The sequence below is a fragment of the Corticium candelabrum genome, chromosome 15 (genome assembly GCF_963422355.1).
Source record: "Corticium candelabrum chromosome 15, ooCorCand1.1, whole genome shotgun sequence".
In the NCBI taxonomy this organism is placed as follows: Eukaryota; Metazoa; Porifera; class Homoscleromorpha; order Homosclerophorida; family Plakinidae; genus Corticium; species Corticium candelabrum.
The window spans coordinates 1127094-1142093 of NC_085099.1; the positions used below are offsets into that span (position 1 = coordinate 1127094).

The 15000-nt window shown below is 47.7% G+C and overlaps 3 protein-coding genes and 1 long non-coding RNA gene across 4 annotated transcripts in view; 2 read left to right on the plus strand and 2 right to left on the minus strand.

The window, feature by feature from the left end:
• LOC134190819 (hemicentin-2-like) overlaps positions 1-9630 on the plus strand; it is a 36257-nt gene extending 26627 nt beyond the window's left edge. The window contains exons 59-76 of the mRNA XM_062659336.1: positions 3463-4011; positions 4072-4228; positions 4329-4453; positions 4522-4536; positions 4599-4874; positions 5744-6013; positions 6146-6415; positions 6478-6750; positions 6816-7049; positions 7112-7381; positions 7435-8070; positions 8123-8176; positions 8236-8352; positions 8410-8526; positions 8588-8701; positions 8754-8873; positions 8928-9045; positions 9100-9630. Of these exons, the coding sequence (XP_062515320.1) occupies positions 3463-4011; positions 4072-4228; positions 4329-4453; positions 4522-4536; positions 4599-4874; positions 5744-6013; positions 6146-6415; positions 6478-6750; positions 6816-7049; positions 7112-7381; positions 7435-8070; positions 8123-8176; positions 8236-8352; positions 8410-8526; positions 8588-8701; positions 8754-8873; positions 8928-9045; positions 9100-9460 (4076 nt within the window). The 3' untranslated portion in view covers positions 9461-9630. The remainder of the gene's footprint in view (positions 1-3462; positions 4012-4071; positions 4229-4328; positions 4454-4521; positions 4537-4598; positions 4875-5743; positions 6014-6145; positions 6416-6477; positions 6751-6815; positions 7050-7111; positions 7382-7434; positions 8071-8122; positions 8177-8235; positions 8353-8409; positions 8527-8587; positions 8702-8753; positions 8874-8927; positions 9046-9099) is intronic.
• A 2-nt stretch (positions 9631-9632) lies between these two features.
• LOC134191413 (uncharacterized) lies at positions 9633-12049 on the minus strand. The gene is made up of 4 exons (XM_062660025.1): positions 11940-12049; positions 11767-11882; positions 11621-11697; positions 9633-9937 (listed from the first exon to the last, which is right to left on the minus strand). Exons 1-4 carry the CDS (start codon positions 12022-12024, stop codon positions 9835-9837), a joined length of 381 nt encoding a protein of 126 aa, XP_062516009.1. The 5' UTR covers positions 12025-12049; the 3' UTR covers positions 9633-9834.
• On the minus strand, positions 10531-11313 carry LOC134191644 (uncharacterized). Its single transcript, XR_009971822.1, has 3 exons — positions 10936-11313; positions 10783-10863; positions 10531-10667 (listed from the first exon to the last, which is right to left on the minus strand). It is a non-coding gene; the product is annotated as an uncharacterized LOC134191644 (long non-coding RNA).
• Positions 12050-12094: 45 nt separating the features above from the next.
• The window catches only part of LOC134191410 (kinesin-like protein KIF1A), a 20311-nt gene continuing 17405 nt past the window's right edge, over positions 12095-15000 (plus strand). Inside the window, 9 exon segments of the mRNA XM_062660022.1 lie at positions 12095-12252; positions 12331-12401; positions 12459-12538; positions 12599-12701; positions 12768-12833; positions 13922-14100; positions 14583-14660; positions 14723-14834; positions 14894-15000. The exon segment at positions 14894-15000 is cut by the window's right edge and continues 32 nt beyond it. Coding sequence (XP_062516006.1) covers positions 12153-12252; positions 12331-12401; positions 12459-12538; positions 12599-12701; positions 12768-12833; positions 13922-14100; positions 14583-14660; positions 14723-14834; positions 14894-15000 — 896 coding nt within the window. The 5' untranslated portion in view covers positions 12095-12152.

Below are 15000 nucleotides of genomic sequence, written 5' to 3' on the forward strand. Positions count from 1 at the left end.
ATAGAGCCCGTTCAGATGTCGGGATTCAGATTGGTGCGACACTGGTTCGCTCGCAGACTGTTAATACCCTGAGTACCCTGATTGGTATGCACACAACGTGAACGAGGCTAACCCAGCGCCAAACAAGCAACAAACCGATCGTTCCAGCAGTCCGACGTCCAGTCGATGTCGCATATCAACGCCGCCACGTTTGATGTCACTGAACACGGAGCCGGGTCACGAAATGAACCAAACAACCAATGACCAGTCCACCAGGTTTTGCAACACCGCGTCAGCGACTGCGTTCCGCGCTCCCGCACGGACTGCGCGCCGCCGTCCAATTCAAACTGAACGTAAAACCGGCCGCGCAGCCTGCTTCCAAAAACAACCACGGTCAACGCCACCGGGACCATCTCCCCGGGCGCAATGAGAACTCCAACCCAAGATGTGGGCCTTGCAATGCAGCTGAACTTATGAATTGTCCTGCACTGCCCAGCGGCCCCACGCATCCGACTGCGTTGCTATTGAGGGAAGGCGGCCAACCGCCGCAAGTCTGGAGCAGCGAGCGGGCCATCCCAGCACGCAAACACACCGCAACAAATCGTCGGCGATTCAGCCCCAAACGCCACCAGTCCCCACCACGGGCAGCTATTCGTCTACCCTCCGGTCTGTGACTTTGAACCCTCTTTTTTACCGTAGTAGCCGCGCCCTCCCGCGCAGCCACCGGACCCGCACTCTGCGTGTGCCACACGCGTGATGTAAGTGCACGATGGTGCGCCATTACACGAACACAGAATCCACCCACGATACAGCGGCACTCCGCCTGGGCACCGCCGCAGGACGCGGTGAGAAATCGCACCGGAGTAAGAGCGACGTGCGAGCTCGACCGCGGCGCCGCATCGACTGAGCACACTCTTCGATTGCATGGTCAGTTTCCAGGCACCGTCCACACGACGGAGCCCCAGATCGCGACAACGGTCCAGCAAAGCCCGACGAATATTTATACATGGAGAAGGTTTCTCCTGCACGCACCTCCCAAATCTGGTGTCGATCAGCCAGCTGCAATTCTTACGATCAGCCGCAGGTACGCCAGCAGGTATTTTCACCCTGTTGAGATGCTTCTCAGCGATTATGACTGTGCCTGTAGCAAAGCAGAGCCCTGCGAGCTTCAGTGCCACCTGACACGCACGTCGGCGCCGCGGAGCGCCATCATCGAGTCGTCGCAACTCGACACTGTCTGGCAGCAGATCTGTCATCTCCACACTCTCCCCCTTGGGTTCGCATGAACCATTTCTCAGGCATAGGCGAAAAGCAACTCGCCTAGAAAGAACGGCGCGCCCCGCCGTCTCTCCCAACGACCGGACGCGTCCGCTCCTCCACCTCGTCCGTGAGCATTTGCATGTGATCTATCGCCGTCGCCGCTGGCCACACACACAAACCAGCCTCGACACACGCAAGCCAAGGAAGCGCGCTCCGCCTGCTACTAGCCATTCGTGCAACGCGTGTCCTCCACGCCGCCCTCGCGCCACTATGCTCAACGTGGACGCTCACTTTTGCATCCATAGACTGCCAGCGCCACCACCGGCACAATCGCTGCCTAGTCCCGCATCAACCATCTGCCTACGGTGCCGCGGCTTCCAGCCTGGCCCATTCGCTGACCGTCACTGGTCCCGCGCCCACCATCCGCCGATGGCTCCGCAGTATGGCATAACCGTCATGACAGTCGTCATGCGTTTGCATTTCCCGTTGGTCATTAAGGCTATTTTTTGCTGATTACGTACAACATGCCTGTCTGTAAAACTCTCCATATGCACGTATGTGCTTCTCCGCTTATGCATTGCCCGCCACTGCCGCATCGGCCGACGGCCCGTTACAGCCACAAGCGGCGTCGCCATCTCTACATATGCGCTTTCCTTTTTTTGCTGACCACTGCTGGCACTGCGCCCCCGTCTCCCGACGGTTCCGCAAAGGCTACCAGCCCAATCGCTTTACCCTGTCTGCTCTGCGGATCTCGATTTACTACATACGGTGTACGAGCGGAACCTGCGCTTTACAGATGCCCACCCTCAAGGCCATCCGGAACCTTGCCTGTCCCCAGATAAAAATGTCCATGATCACCTGCCCTTACCGTGCACGGTGGCGACCGCTTCCTGCGCACAACTAGACGTGCAAACGAATGGCTCCACCCATTCCATTCCCCCTGTACGCACGCAAAAGGAACACCGCTGCATACAGACCTCCGGCCCATCTACGACATCGCGCCCAAATAGCCATTCACGCTCGGTGCGTACAGCACAAACTCCTCTGCGAAATCGAGAGCTATGCTATCTGCATATCGTCTCAACATACGTGCAACCTGCATGTTGGTGCAATGACATACTCACCAGTCGCTACCAGACCTGGACCAGCCATCCGGCCACAGAATGGGACCGCCTGCTGATCGTGCGTGAGCCAACCTGACTGGCACCAGCCCCTGGACCAGCCGTCCCGCCACACAAAGGGGACCGCCTGCTGATCGTGCGCGAGCCAACCTGACCAGCACCGGCCCTGCGCCAGACCTGGACCGGCCGTCCCTCCACACAAAAGTAGGCCGCCTGCTGACCCTGCGTGAGCAAACCTGACTGGTGCCGGCCCTGCCCCGGACCAGCCGTCCCGCTACAGAATGGGACCGCCTGCTGATCGTGCATGAGCCAACCTGCCTAGCACCAGCCGTCCCGCCACACAACGGGGACCGCCTGCTGATCCTGCATACTACAGCAGCTACCCCTATCTCATTGCAACCAGCTAGCTGCTCATACGCCCTATACGCTGCAACCGCTGCAACAAATATCTTCGCTACAACCAGGTACGCTGTTGCGCGCTGTGCGCCACCCGCTCGCGCGCGATATCCTCTCCCGGATATACGCGATCATGTGGCACCCAAAAAAAGCGCGAAAAACACCGCGACGGCAGAAACAGCACGCGAAATTGAGATGATTCGCAAACGCTGAAAAAAGCTGAGTCATCTACCTGCTGTTTCTTGAGCAGGCGACCTGCCAGTGGTGAATCCAGCGGCGCTGGCTGTCTCCGCCGCGAGTGCGAACTTGCTCTGTTGATATTCTCTCTTTTGACTACTCGCCGTCTGCCACGAACGGAACGAAACATACGCGCTCTGGGACGCTTGCTGCGCTGTGGCGTGCCGGATGGTCGCTGGCGACGCGCATGCTCCGTTCAACGCAGGCCCTTGTGAGTCCGCCGTGCGCGTGCTCTCAGCAGCGCATCTCCAGACGAATTCAACTACGTTTAACTGGTTAATTAAACTCCATGTGAACACCGCCCTTGTTTAAACGCCGCAGCTGAGAGTACGTACAGACAAAATCTAAACACCGCGGCGTTTATTCGAAGAAATACTGTAATTGGCGCTACACGTGTCTGGGAGGCCGAGGCTAGTCAGTGTTTCACTGCATTCTCTTTTGTGCTTATTGATGTGTTTGTGTGCGACAGATCGGCCGGTGATTGCGAGCAGTCAGACGAGTCTAAGCCGTTTAGTAGGCGATAGTATTCAATTGAGTTGTATTGCCACCGGCGATCCTACTCCCCGTATAACATGGTTCAAAGACAACTCTCCGATTCAGTACGATTCTCGCCACGTCAGCGACGGCGCCGGGAAACTCACGATTACTAACGCGCGCTCGACCGATTCCGGCGTCTATTCGTGTATCGCGTCCAATACTCACGGTAGGGCAACGCATTCGATCGAAGTCGCAGTGACCGGCGGCAATTTCAAAGAGTACCGGGTCACTTCCGGGTCGGTGGTTCGCTTCTCGTGTAGACTCAGTTTCAACGGTATTCCGTCGAATGATGTACGCTGGACGCACAATGAGATTCCGATTGTGAGCGGAGGTCGTTACGCTGTCAATCCGAGCGGGATGCTCACGATTAGTGGTGTCACTCAATCGGATAGAGGGATATATAGATGTTACGCAGAGAGTTCGACAACAGGTAGAGTTATAGGCTCGGGATGGGATCTACGGGTGACTACTACACAGACGGGTGAGTGTTGTGTATGGTTTGATGTACGCGTGGTGTGATTGATGGTCGGGTTTTGCTCAGTGTCGCAGTCGCGTTCCAGCGTCATTTACAGTCCGCAGACGATTACCAGTGCTTCTGCGTCGGTTGGTCAGAGCGTGGCGCTAACGTGTCCGTCGTTACTAGACGATTTGTACATACAGTGGTACAAGGATGGGCAGCCCGTTATTACTGGGAGTCGGTAAGAGTATGTTGTCTACCTTGTACCGCGACACACACACACACACACACACACACACACACACACACACACACACACACACTTAGATCTTTGTTGTTAGCTTCTCGTTGACATCGAGCGGAGAACTGAGGGTAAACCAACTGCAGGCGGCAGACTCCGGCTCTTACGAGTGTCGATCTCTCAACAATCCCTCTCGTCGACACACCATCGTTCTCGATGTTAGAGGTGACTACCAAGCGATCATCACTGATATTATATCATAGAATATCTAACTAGATGTCTTGATTGTTTAGGAGTCACTCTTGAACGTATGCAGTAATAACCAAGATTAGGTACATAGCAACAGTAGAAAACTGCTTGTTCCTTGTAGGTCGTCCTCTCATCAGCAGTTCCGACAGTCAAGTATCCGCCGCTGTGGGGGCTACCGTCCGCTTACCATGCTCGGCTACCGGTTATCCTCAACCGGTTGTGAGATGGCGGCGAGGCAATAATATGAGTCTGCCCGGTGGGAACAACCGATTCTCTATTACATCAGACAATACTCTGCAAATTCGATATCTCTACGCGTCCGATGCTGGAGCGTATACTTGTACGGCTACCAATGCTGTCGGCTCAGCCTCTCACAAGGTTACGGTCTCCGTTGAAGGTAATATTGTCTAGGATGAAATATTGGGGGAGGGATTTATTTTGGCGAATTGGCGATTTCATGACTCGCCCCCAGTATAAAGTCCACCGGCATTTTTGCCGCGTATCGTGGCAATGCAAAAAGAACCCAGACTAAACTCAGACGCCTATATGTCTCCTTTATCCCACTTAAACTAAGTCTGACACTAACCTAAGTCTCTTTTGTTCTCCCTTAGGCTAAAGGCACTTCGCGAGGTATGTTTGGCTAGATCACGTGATGGTAGTACAGCGGGACCCTGAACTTTCCGGCAAAGTCCTGGAAGAGATATGCTCTGTCACGTGCATGGCCTGTCTAAGTCGACTGTTGCAGTGTGAACGGTCACTACGGAAACCAGACTTGAACGCTAAGTCGCCTTTACTTATCCAAGTCTCCTTACGCTATGTACGTTTCAATGTGAATGCACCATTCGTACTTTCAGTTGTACCTACCCCTACCATGCAGCAGGGAGCTACACAACAGCAAAGATGGTGATGATGCAGAGGGAAGCTGAAGAAACCCATACACACGTGAGAAACAGGGAAATAATAAAACAGCGCCATTATATTGGAAGACATAGAAATTAAGGAAATTATGAAAACGGGTTTATGCGTGCTTCTCGTCAGTCTTTCAATTAAAGTTCTGAATACAAAGGTGCCCGAAACAACTGCTGGAAGCCAAAATCATAAACATCAATAGTCCAGGATATGAAATTATTTAAAATAGAAATCGGCTGCTATACCTTGTGGAACTTTTTTCAAGGAAATTGCCAAAATAATATTTCATATTACACAGTCATACATGCCATAGTGATGACATGCACAAACCCTACTCTCATTGTTTGTATGTGCCAGGTCCACCCATTATTGTGTCTTCACCGAAGCGTGCTCATGTAGCAGCTGGCAGTTGTGCTCGTCTGACGTGTGGTGCACGCGGCTATCCTCTCCCCTCTATTTATTGGTTTGTCGAAGGCGTCAAGATCGAGAGCGTGGGGAAGTACAGCATCAGTGATGGTCGAGCTCTCACTATTTGTCAGACAGACTGTGATGATGCAGCCATATATGAATGCCAGGCATCGAACGCATATGGCAATGTTTCAGCAGTAGCAAGTCTAACGGTTGCAGGTTGTAGATATTGTGTGTGTGTGTGTGTGTGTGTGTGGTGTGTGTGTGTTTGTGCGCGTGCGCGCGTGTCTGTGTGTGCGTGTGCATGTGCGTATAATAGTGACAATTTATAGCTTTTCTTGTTATTTCCAGCACGTCCGACGGTCATCGAGGGACCAGAAGCAGAAACAGTGAGTTTGGGATCGGATCTATCTCTACTCTGTGCAGTGGCCGGATGTCCAGTTCCCACTGTTTCTTGGTCAAAAGATGGCAGCACTCTAACGACGTCAGGTAGAATGGTGGTGACGGCTGACGGTACACTGAGTATCAGTACTGTATTGAGGAGAGACTCTGGGCGGTACACGTGCACTGCTAGCAACACATATGGAAAGGCAGTCTCCAGTGCTGAAGTTGTCGTAACAGGTATGAATAACGACGTTCATTCAGTTGGTGATGACAAATTGTATACAATTTCTTGACTCCAGCTCTGCCTACCGTGTCATTGAGTCGTGGTCACACGACTGCTACTGGAGAGATGATGTCTCTACACTGCATCACGTCGGGATCTCCAGCTCCCGTCATAAGATGGTTAAAAGAAGGCATTCAGATTAACACAGACGACAGCTCTCGATACATTCTGTACGAAAACGGCACGTTGACTATTGATTCTTTACGGTTACAAGATGAAGGCAACTACACTTGCATCGCCAGCAACACCATCGGTGCTGATTCTGATGTCATTAGTATTGCTGTTGAGGGTAAGTATTTGTGCAACATTTGCTGGTAATCTAGAGGCACGTCATGTGGGGATTAATATTTCTAGATAAGTTGAGGTGTAGAGCATCGCCGACTCGGCAGGAGGTTGTGGAAGGCAGCACGGTGCAGCTTTCTTGTATCAGTGATGGTGACGTAGAATGGGTGAAGGAGGACCAGTTTGTTAGCACAAACCAGACGTTGACACTCGTTGGAGTCGATACGAGCACAGCAGGTCAGTATGAGTGCAGAAGTCAGTCTGACTCTGGTAACTGTACAGCCACAGCTTCGTTGGCAGTAACAAGTAAGATTGTAATTGTTAATTACACACGAAGTGTGATGATTTGACTGTCGTGTTTGTTTCAGGTCGACTTGTCTCAGCATCAGCAGTTGATTACATTACAGTTGATGTTGGAGATACGGTAACATTTCCTTGTGCTATTGAAGTAGCAGAGGCTTCGCCACCCGAATGGTTCAAAGATGGCAGCAGTTTGGATACACAAGGACGAATCACTGTGACAGCCAATCGTTCCATTGTGCTATCCAACACACAGAAAGACGACGAGGGTAACTTTACATGTCAAGGGCGTACTGGATTGGGGGTAGCACAGTACACAGTGATACTAACTGTGCAAGGTATGTCACACTACCTACATCTTTACTATGTTATAACTGACACCAGAATGTAGTTCCAGGATATTCCGTTTGGAATATGAGTGGTGCAGTTCGTGGGTCTATCAATGGTGAAATTATCAACAGTCCATTGGATGGAAATGTATCTTTTCGGCATGGCACAGTGGCAACCAAAGTATCACACGACTCTCCCTCTTTGTCGTCAAGTCTTGGTCTGTTGATGCCAGTGTTGGCATTTCCACTGGGATGGCTAGTTGGAGTAGAAAAGAATGGTGCAAGAAATGGTCTTGCACTGACCAACGGGTCATTCCTAGTTAACAGTGTTGTTCTCTTCCCTCAAAGTGAACGTTTGGAAATAACACAGACAGTTACGAGAGATGAAGACACACACGTTAAGGTTGAAATCGTACTGAGAGGCAACGTTACACGATATAGAGGAATTCCTCATATTGCCGCATCAGACTACGTTGCTGTGCAGAGTGGTGACGGTCAAATCAGCTTTATTTCAAACCATTTGTTCAGAGTGTCTAGTGTGAATGGAGAACAAGCATATAGAGCCTACACAGACATCACTTATTCAAACGAGACTTTGTCGTTACCGCGAAGAACACAAGAGCTACTCATTCTCAAGACAAAGTCAGCCATCAACAGACGAGCAGTGGATTTTGAAATCAGTTGTGAAAACAGACTGGGTGAGTGCCCGTCTCAAATTAAAGTGTCGTAATTGTTTAGACATCTTCCCAGGTGGTAGAGATTGTCCAAATGGTTTTGAAGACAGCACTGATGGCTACTGTCAAGGTATATCATGAATTAGTCTTGGGAGTCGTGCCATCATTACAACCTTTGGCTGTTGGTAGATGTCGATGAATGTGCCGCAGGCGTATGCGATCAGAGATGCGAGAACCTTCCCGGAGCATACAGATGTTGGTGTGACTCTGGTTATGCTTGGAATCCTTCGACCGTCAGTTGCGATGGTTAGATCTGAAGTCAATCTTTCATGTGATAAAGAGACTATGATTTCTACTGTCTAGATATGGATGAGTGTCAACGCTTCCCTTGTGACCAAAGTTGCGAGAACACAAACGGCAGTTACACGTGTGATTGCATTGCAGGATACAATCTCGGACACGACGGTGTCTCTTGTGAAGGTGAGTAACGACAAGTCACTTCAATCCAATGACTAACATTACGGTCCCCACTGTTCTCTAGATGTGAATGAGTGTGAAACAAATCCATGTGATTATGGCTGTGTAAACGAGCTCGGAAGCTACAGATGCACGTGTCCTAGTGGATATCTTATAATGGGACACAACCTGTGTCAAGGTGTCAAACTTGTAGTTACCATCGTATCCCTACTAATTCATACTTGTCACAGATCTCGATGAGTGTGCTTTGTTGCAACCGTGTGATTACCAGTGTGAGAACATGGAAGGATCTTTCAATTGTAGTTGTCCGGATGGATATCGAACTGGCGACGACGGCAGGACTTGCATAAGTAAGTCGACCCGTCTCTCATTGAAATATCTGATCACTGTGACATAATGTGTAGATATCAACGAGTGTGAAGAGAATAATCCAGACTGTGCAAACCAATGCTTCGACACATACGGATCATACCAATGCATCAGACAGGCTTGCCCCGACAACTACCCATTGAAACAAGAAGGGTAATAATTCTCATCCGTTACGGTCTCGACGTATCTCACAATGTTCGATTCTAGATTATGTCTGAGGAACTGCTCGGATTCGGAGGTGCCCTGCAATGGGGCCGTCGTCTTAAAACCTCTAGCTCTAAAGCGTCATCACCCATATAATACGTCCGTAATGGCGCTCACTGCGCTCGATCGATTCGGACGAGAATCGAGTGGCAAGCGTCTGTATCAGTTTGCTCAGGGAAACGACAACGGTGCGTTTGCTGTGCAAGAGGAGAGTGACGGCAGCGCATCGCTCGTGCTTGTAAGAGACTTGGAACCGGGTTCTCTTCGCTTGCAAGTACTCGTGTTCTCGTTCCTCGACGACAGCACGGTTGACACCGTGACTGTACACCTCAGTCTCGTCTTTGTGTCACAATATGCATTTTAGTAAAGAAGGAATCCACGTTAGTCATATCTATTGAAGAACATGCCGAGAGACAAGAGATGTCATAGCACAGGGGATGATTGGTATTACATGTGTCAGTAGAGTGAGGATCTCCGGGTCAATGTCGTAGTCATGCACTTAATACAATACAATACAACAGAGTGGTCATACTAGTGAGAACACATATTGAGTGTTCCTAGCAAGGTCGCTATGATACCAAAATTCCGTTCCACGATCCAACATAGAACTCAAAGAAGTCATCTATTTCATAAGTTTGTACCAAACTACTTCAATAGATACAGTACATGTACAGTGTACCTTATCTATAGTCGTCAGCCACACACAGATGATCTACAAGAACGTACGAGTGACCGCACTTACACCTTGGATGCATCGTAGATAGTTGTATCGTCGTCATCGTCATCTCTGCCTAACGCCAACGGTACCATTTCGATTCGGTGACTTTGTTTACCATTCGATCTGGACAAACAAAAGACTTTCAGATACTGTCCGGTACAGTATGTACCTTACTGATACTATTTTCGAGTATTATTCAAAAGTTTTGTGTCTCAAAAATTGCAAAAAAATGAGTCCTAAAAATTTAGTTTATCCGGGACCTTGTTTATGAGAATGCGCAATACATTATGAGCATGCGCAAAACGTCAAGCAATCAATACAGCAGACCAAAAGGTCAACATCATTGTTGGCTTGTGATTTTATGAAGCACCCGTGGTACATACGGTATGAAGAACCCATGGTACTGGTAGTGTACATACATTACGGTGTTACTGGTATGTAGTAGAGTTTAAAGGGGAACTCGCACGCAAAAACAAGTTGCTCTTGAAAAATAGCCTTGCTTTGAGAAGTTCAACGGTACCCTAGTCGCTAGCCAAAGCAACTCCGTAAAGGAGAAATCGCATTTCGAATGCTCCCAGAAGAAGAAGGTGCATGAGGCATGATGTCACTGGAAGTCGACCTGGATCGTTTTGTATTGGAAAAATCTTGATTAGCGCAACGGGACTCTCTACATTAAATCGCTTAGTTGGAGACAACACTTAAACATTCACCTTCACTGTGAAGTAGGTGCAGCCTCGTAGCGATGAGAGAAAAATGCTGGATGAATTCGTTATGACTTCTCGTCCGCGCAGGTCTGGAACCTCAAGGATACAGCGCATCAACTTCTGCTTTGATGTGTAGTGCTGTAAAACGACTGGAACAGGTAGAAAACTACAACGCTCTTACATCTGTCATAACCCTAACCCGCCCACTAGCTCTGCTTTGAAATCTCTCTCTAAGCAATCCGACTGAAAATGATCTACACTTACTCTGGAATGTGGTCCAACTGCCTCCCTTTTAGCCTCAAACGCAGAATCCACTCTCTCAACCACGCTTGATCTAATGGAAATCTAAACAGACTTCTTTCTCCAATCACGGCACGTTTACAACAAACTTTACAAGTCAACGGCATACTAATGAACCTTAGATATCTCGATTTGGAGTTCGGAAACTTCAGATCGACTAGAAGAGTCGTAAACTAGGAGAACACGGCAAAGCAGAAGTTGATTAAGTGTTTCCTCGGAGTTCCAGACCTACGCGCATGAGAAGTCTTAGCAAAAGCCTGCAGCATTTTCCTCTCATCGCTACGGAACTACACCTACCTCACAGTGAAGGTGAATGTTCAATTGTTGTCTCCAATCAGGCAATTTGATGTAGAAAGTTGCGTCGCGCTATTTGAAATTTTTCTAATACAAAACGATCCACCAGTGATGTCATACCTCGTGCGCATTGTCGTCTGGGAGCATTCGAAATGCGATTTCTCCTTTACGCAGTTGCTTTGGCTGGCAACTAGAGTACCGTTGAACTTCTCAAAGACAAGGCTATTTTTAAAAGCAACTTATTTTTGCGTGCGAGTTTCTCTTTAATAGCATATCCAGATATATAATAATATATACAAGTAATTAATATCAAAGCCAGCCTTGGTGTGTCAAAGTGTTTGAAAATAAAATAAAAAGAAATAAAAAATTGCCTTAAAACGATCAGTACAATGTACAGTGTACTTGAAAATATTAATAATCAGTCAGGTATTGCAATGCGCGACGTGCGCGTAGGACTCCGAGGACACGGTAAAGTGCAAACTGTGCATAATTTCTACTGTATGTGTACCTTTTCGAATGTCGTCGTGATGTCCTTACTGCTCGTACGACGAAGATACAAGCTACAATAGCACAAACAGCGCCGAGCTAGGCAAAATGTCGACTGTTAGCTGCATGAAATCACTCTCGTGATGATGAGTGGCACAAACAGCTTACCACATACATGGTTCTTTTCAAAACATTAGAGTAATCCGTAGTCGCCCTCATTGGAGGATTTGTAGGCAGTACACTACCTTTTTGCGTCGTATTTTTGTCATTTCTTCCTCTAGAATCTAAACCAATAGAAATTAATTCGATTTGAGTTACCCACTAATCAATTGATACGCCACCTTCTGCTTGAGTTGCCAGAAAAGCAACAAACGCGAGAACGAGAACGTGTAGCAACAGTCGCATCATCGTTTTGGTAATACGCATGCGCTTGTGACCTTGCCAATGATGCTGGAGAGTGCGCTGCGCTGCTTGCTATTGTAGCCGTTTCACTTGTTAAACGTTGAATTCGTATAAATTCCGACTGCGTCGATTGTTGTATTTTTGGAAAGGAGATGTCGTCTGTCAAGGTTGCAGTCAGAGTGCGTCCATTCAACAAACGCGAGACTACGAAAGGCTCTGCTTGTGTTATCTCAATGCGTGGAGAGACGACAAGTAAGCCGACACTACATAAACGACTGCACAACTTTGCACTAACTAGTTCTTCTTTCGATCCGATTGTCACGTGACTAGCTATTTGCAACCCTAAGCGACCGTCTGACACCAGAAGTTTCAACTACGACTACTCCTATTGGTCACACAATGTAGGTGAACATGTTGTCATCAGATCTCACAACTGAATGGTGACACTTCCTGTGCAGGAAGGAGATGACCACTTTGCCTCACAGACGAAAGTGTATGATGATATTGGGAAGGAAATGTTGGAACATGCTTTTGAAGGGTCGGCGCGTTTTCTTGCGTCTTTGTTTGTTTAGAATAATATTTATGTATTGTGGTGTAGATACAATGTGTGTATATTTGCTTATGGGCAGACTGGGGCAGGCAAGTCGTACACCATGATGGGTTTGCCATTTGAGAAGACACAACAGGGAATCATTCCTTTGGTGAGATGAGGGTCGGGCGGTGGAGGTGACTGTCGAGGTGGTTTGTAGTTGTTTTGCTGTCGTTAGACGTGCGAAGAAATGTTTGGAAAAATCACTGCCGAGACTGATCCCGAGTTGACTCATTCTGTAGAGGTGAGATGTGCATTTGTGTCTGATAGTGTGTATGAGCAAAAGTGTTATCTGGTGGAAAGTTTTGGTTTTAGCCTTGGGTCCGACATCAAAATTAACAAGCGATAGTGTCATACAGTTTCATGTGTACTGTACACTTGAACCTCCTTAGAGACGTAACTCGCTTTATCCTTGGAATCCCAGACTATTGTAATGTGGAGGTCTGGTCAGGGGTGCCCATCTGGTGCTATGGCACTGTATGTTGCGCCAAGCCAATTTTTACAGTGTCAGAGCAGCACCAAGATTCAAGTAATGTTTTGACGCACTACTGACTGTCATGAGCAATACAGGTACAGTGTATGTCAATATGTCAAGGGAAGAACGATTGACTCCTACTGGCCAAGCAAAAGTAGGTCTGGTGACTCTGGTCCTGAGATTCAGACAGCGGCTGTCATACATACTTGTACGTATATACACTTTAATACTTTACCAGTCATACATACTTTACATACGTACATACCAGTACGCGTGGCAGTGTCCCATTGAGTCAAAGTGTGTACAGCGCCAAGTATGTTACCCTGTCTGGTTCTTTAGTTCAGCATACAGTATGCGTAGTTTAGTTTAGTTTAACTGCTGCTGTAGACTTAGAAATTTGAAAGATGTCCGAGGGTGTCTTTGTGACTGACTCTTAAGACCTTATTTCGTCGATGATTTTGAGCTTTGTTTTGAGGCTGATGCAGGTGTGCTTCCTTTTCTTCAAATATGTACTCCTACGCACTACATGTGAAGGCAACTATGGAATATGCGTGTTTATACAGGAAGTTTTATTTCATAAGTGCCTACCCTCGGAGCCTCAGGGCCTCGTCCGCGCTGCCAAAGGTGCCCGGTCTAGGGAGGTGCCTGGATCTTGGAGGTCCGGATTAGGGAGATTCTAGTGTAGTTATGCTTGGTTTGCATGTGACTTTTCATGTTCGTTATAACATTATACTGGAAGTGGGCATCATAAGCTTTAGAGAAACTGCTACGAGGCTTTTAGAAATTTTGTTGTTGTGTTGTGTTGTACTAATTATTAAACACAGTCCAATGAGTCGGGATATGTTTCATGGTGATAGGTGAGTTATATGGAGATCTACTGTGAACGAGTAAGAGATCTCTTAAGTCCGAGATCAAAAGGCAATTTGCGTGTCCGAGAGCATCCCGTCCTTGGACCGTACGTCGAAGATTTGTCCAAGCTTGCTGTCACATCGTTCGCTGACATCGACTACTTGATGGATGAGGGCAACAAATCAAGGTCATAACAAACAATTTATTACATAATATTGTATTTCTCTGATTAAACGCCGTGGCGTCTATTTGTAGCTAGGGCTCCAACTGCGGCATTTAAATGAAGGTGGCGTTTCTTTGAGGGCGGCGTTTATTTGTGTGCCTTACTTATGCCTTAAATACGATTTTTCCTTCAGCAATAGATGGAAAATGCGGCGTTTATTTGAGGGCGGCGTTTATTTGTTTTGCCTCATTTATGCCTTAAGTCATACGATTTTGTCTAAAAAATGCGGTGTTTATTTGAGGGCGGCGTTTATTTGGTTTGCCTCACTTATGCCTTAAGTCGTATGATTTTTCCTTCGAAATTCAAGCAATAGATGAAAAGTGCGGCGTTTATTTGAGGGGGGCATTTATATTTTATCTGTACTCTCAGCTGTGGCGTTTATTTGAGAGTGGCATTTAATCAAAGAAATACGGTAATAGATATTTTGTTGACGTCGGTGTGTATAGGACTGTGGCTGCTACGAACATGAATGAAACTAGCAGCAGATCTCATGCTGTGTTTACAATCGTGTTTACACAGAAGAGGTAACACTTGAGCATGCTGGAACGTGTAAGTGATATCTATCTATACACAATGATGTTGTTAGGTATGACACTGAGACCGGACTGAGTTGTGAGAAGGTCAGCAAGATCAGTCTTGTAGATCTTGCTGGTAGTGAGAGAGTCAGTGCGACCGGCGCTCGAGGAGACAGACTAAAGGTCGAGAGTGTAACTCACTTTCGATGACAATTTACTTGTACATTGTGTGTATGGACTAGGAGGGAGCAAACATCAACAAATCGTTGACAACGTTGGGTAAAGTGATATCCGCATTGGCTGAGATGGTAACGGCAGTACAGCAGTTATGTAATTGTGTGAGCAAATT

Coding starts and splice junctions, on each gene's coding strand:
- LOC134191413 (XM_062660025.1), bottom strand. CDS start 12,024: ATGCGTATTACCAAAACGATGATGCGACTGTTGCTACACGTTCTCGTT. Junction 11,698..11,766: donor TGAAAAGAACCATGTATGTG/GTAAGCTGTTTG, acceptor CATTTTGCCTAG/CTCGGCGCTGTTTGTGCTAT. Junction 9,938..11,620: donor TCACGACGACATTCGAAAAG/GTACACATACAG, acceptor TTGTTTGTCCAG/ATCGAATGGTAAACAAAGTC.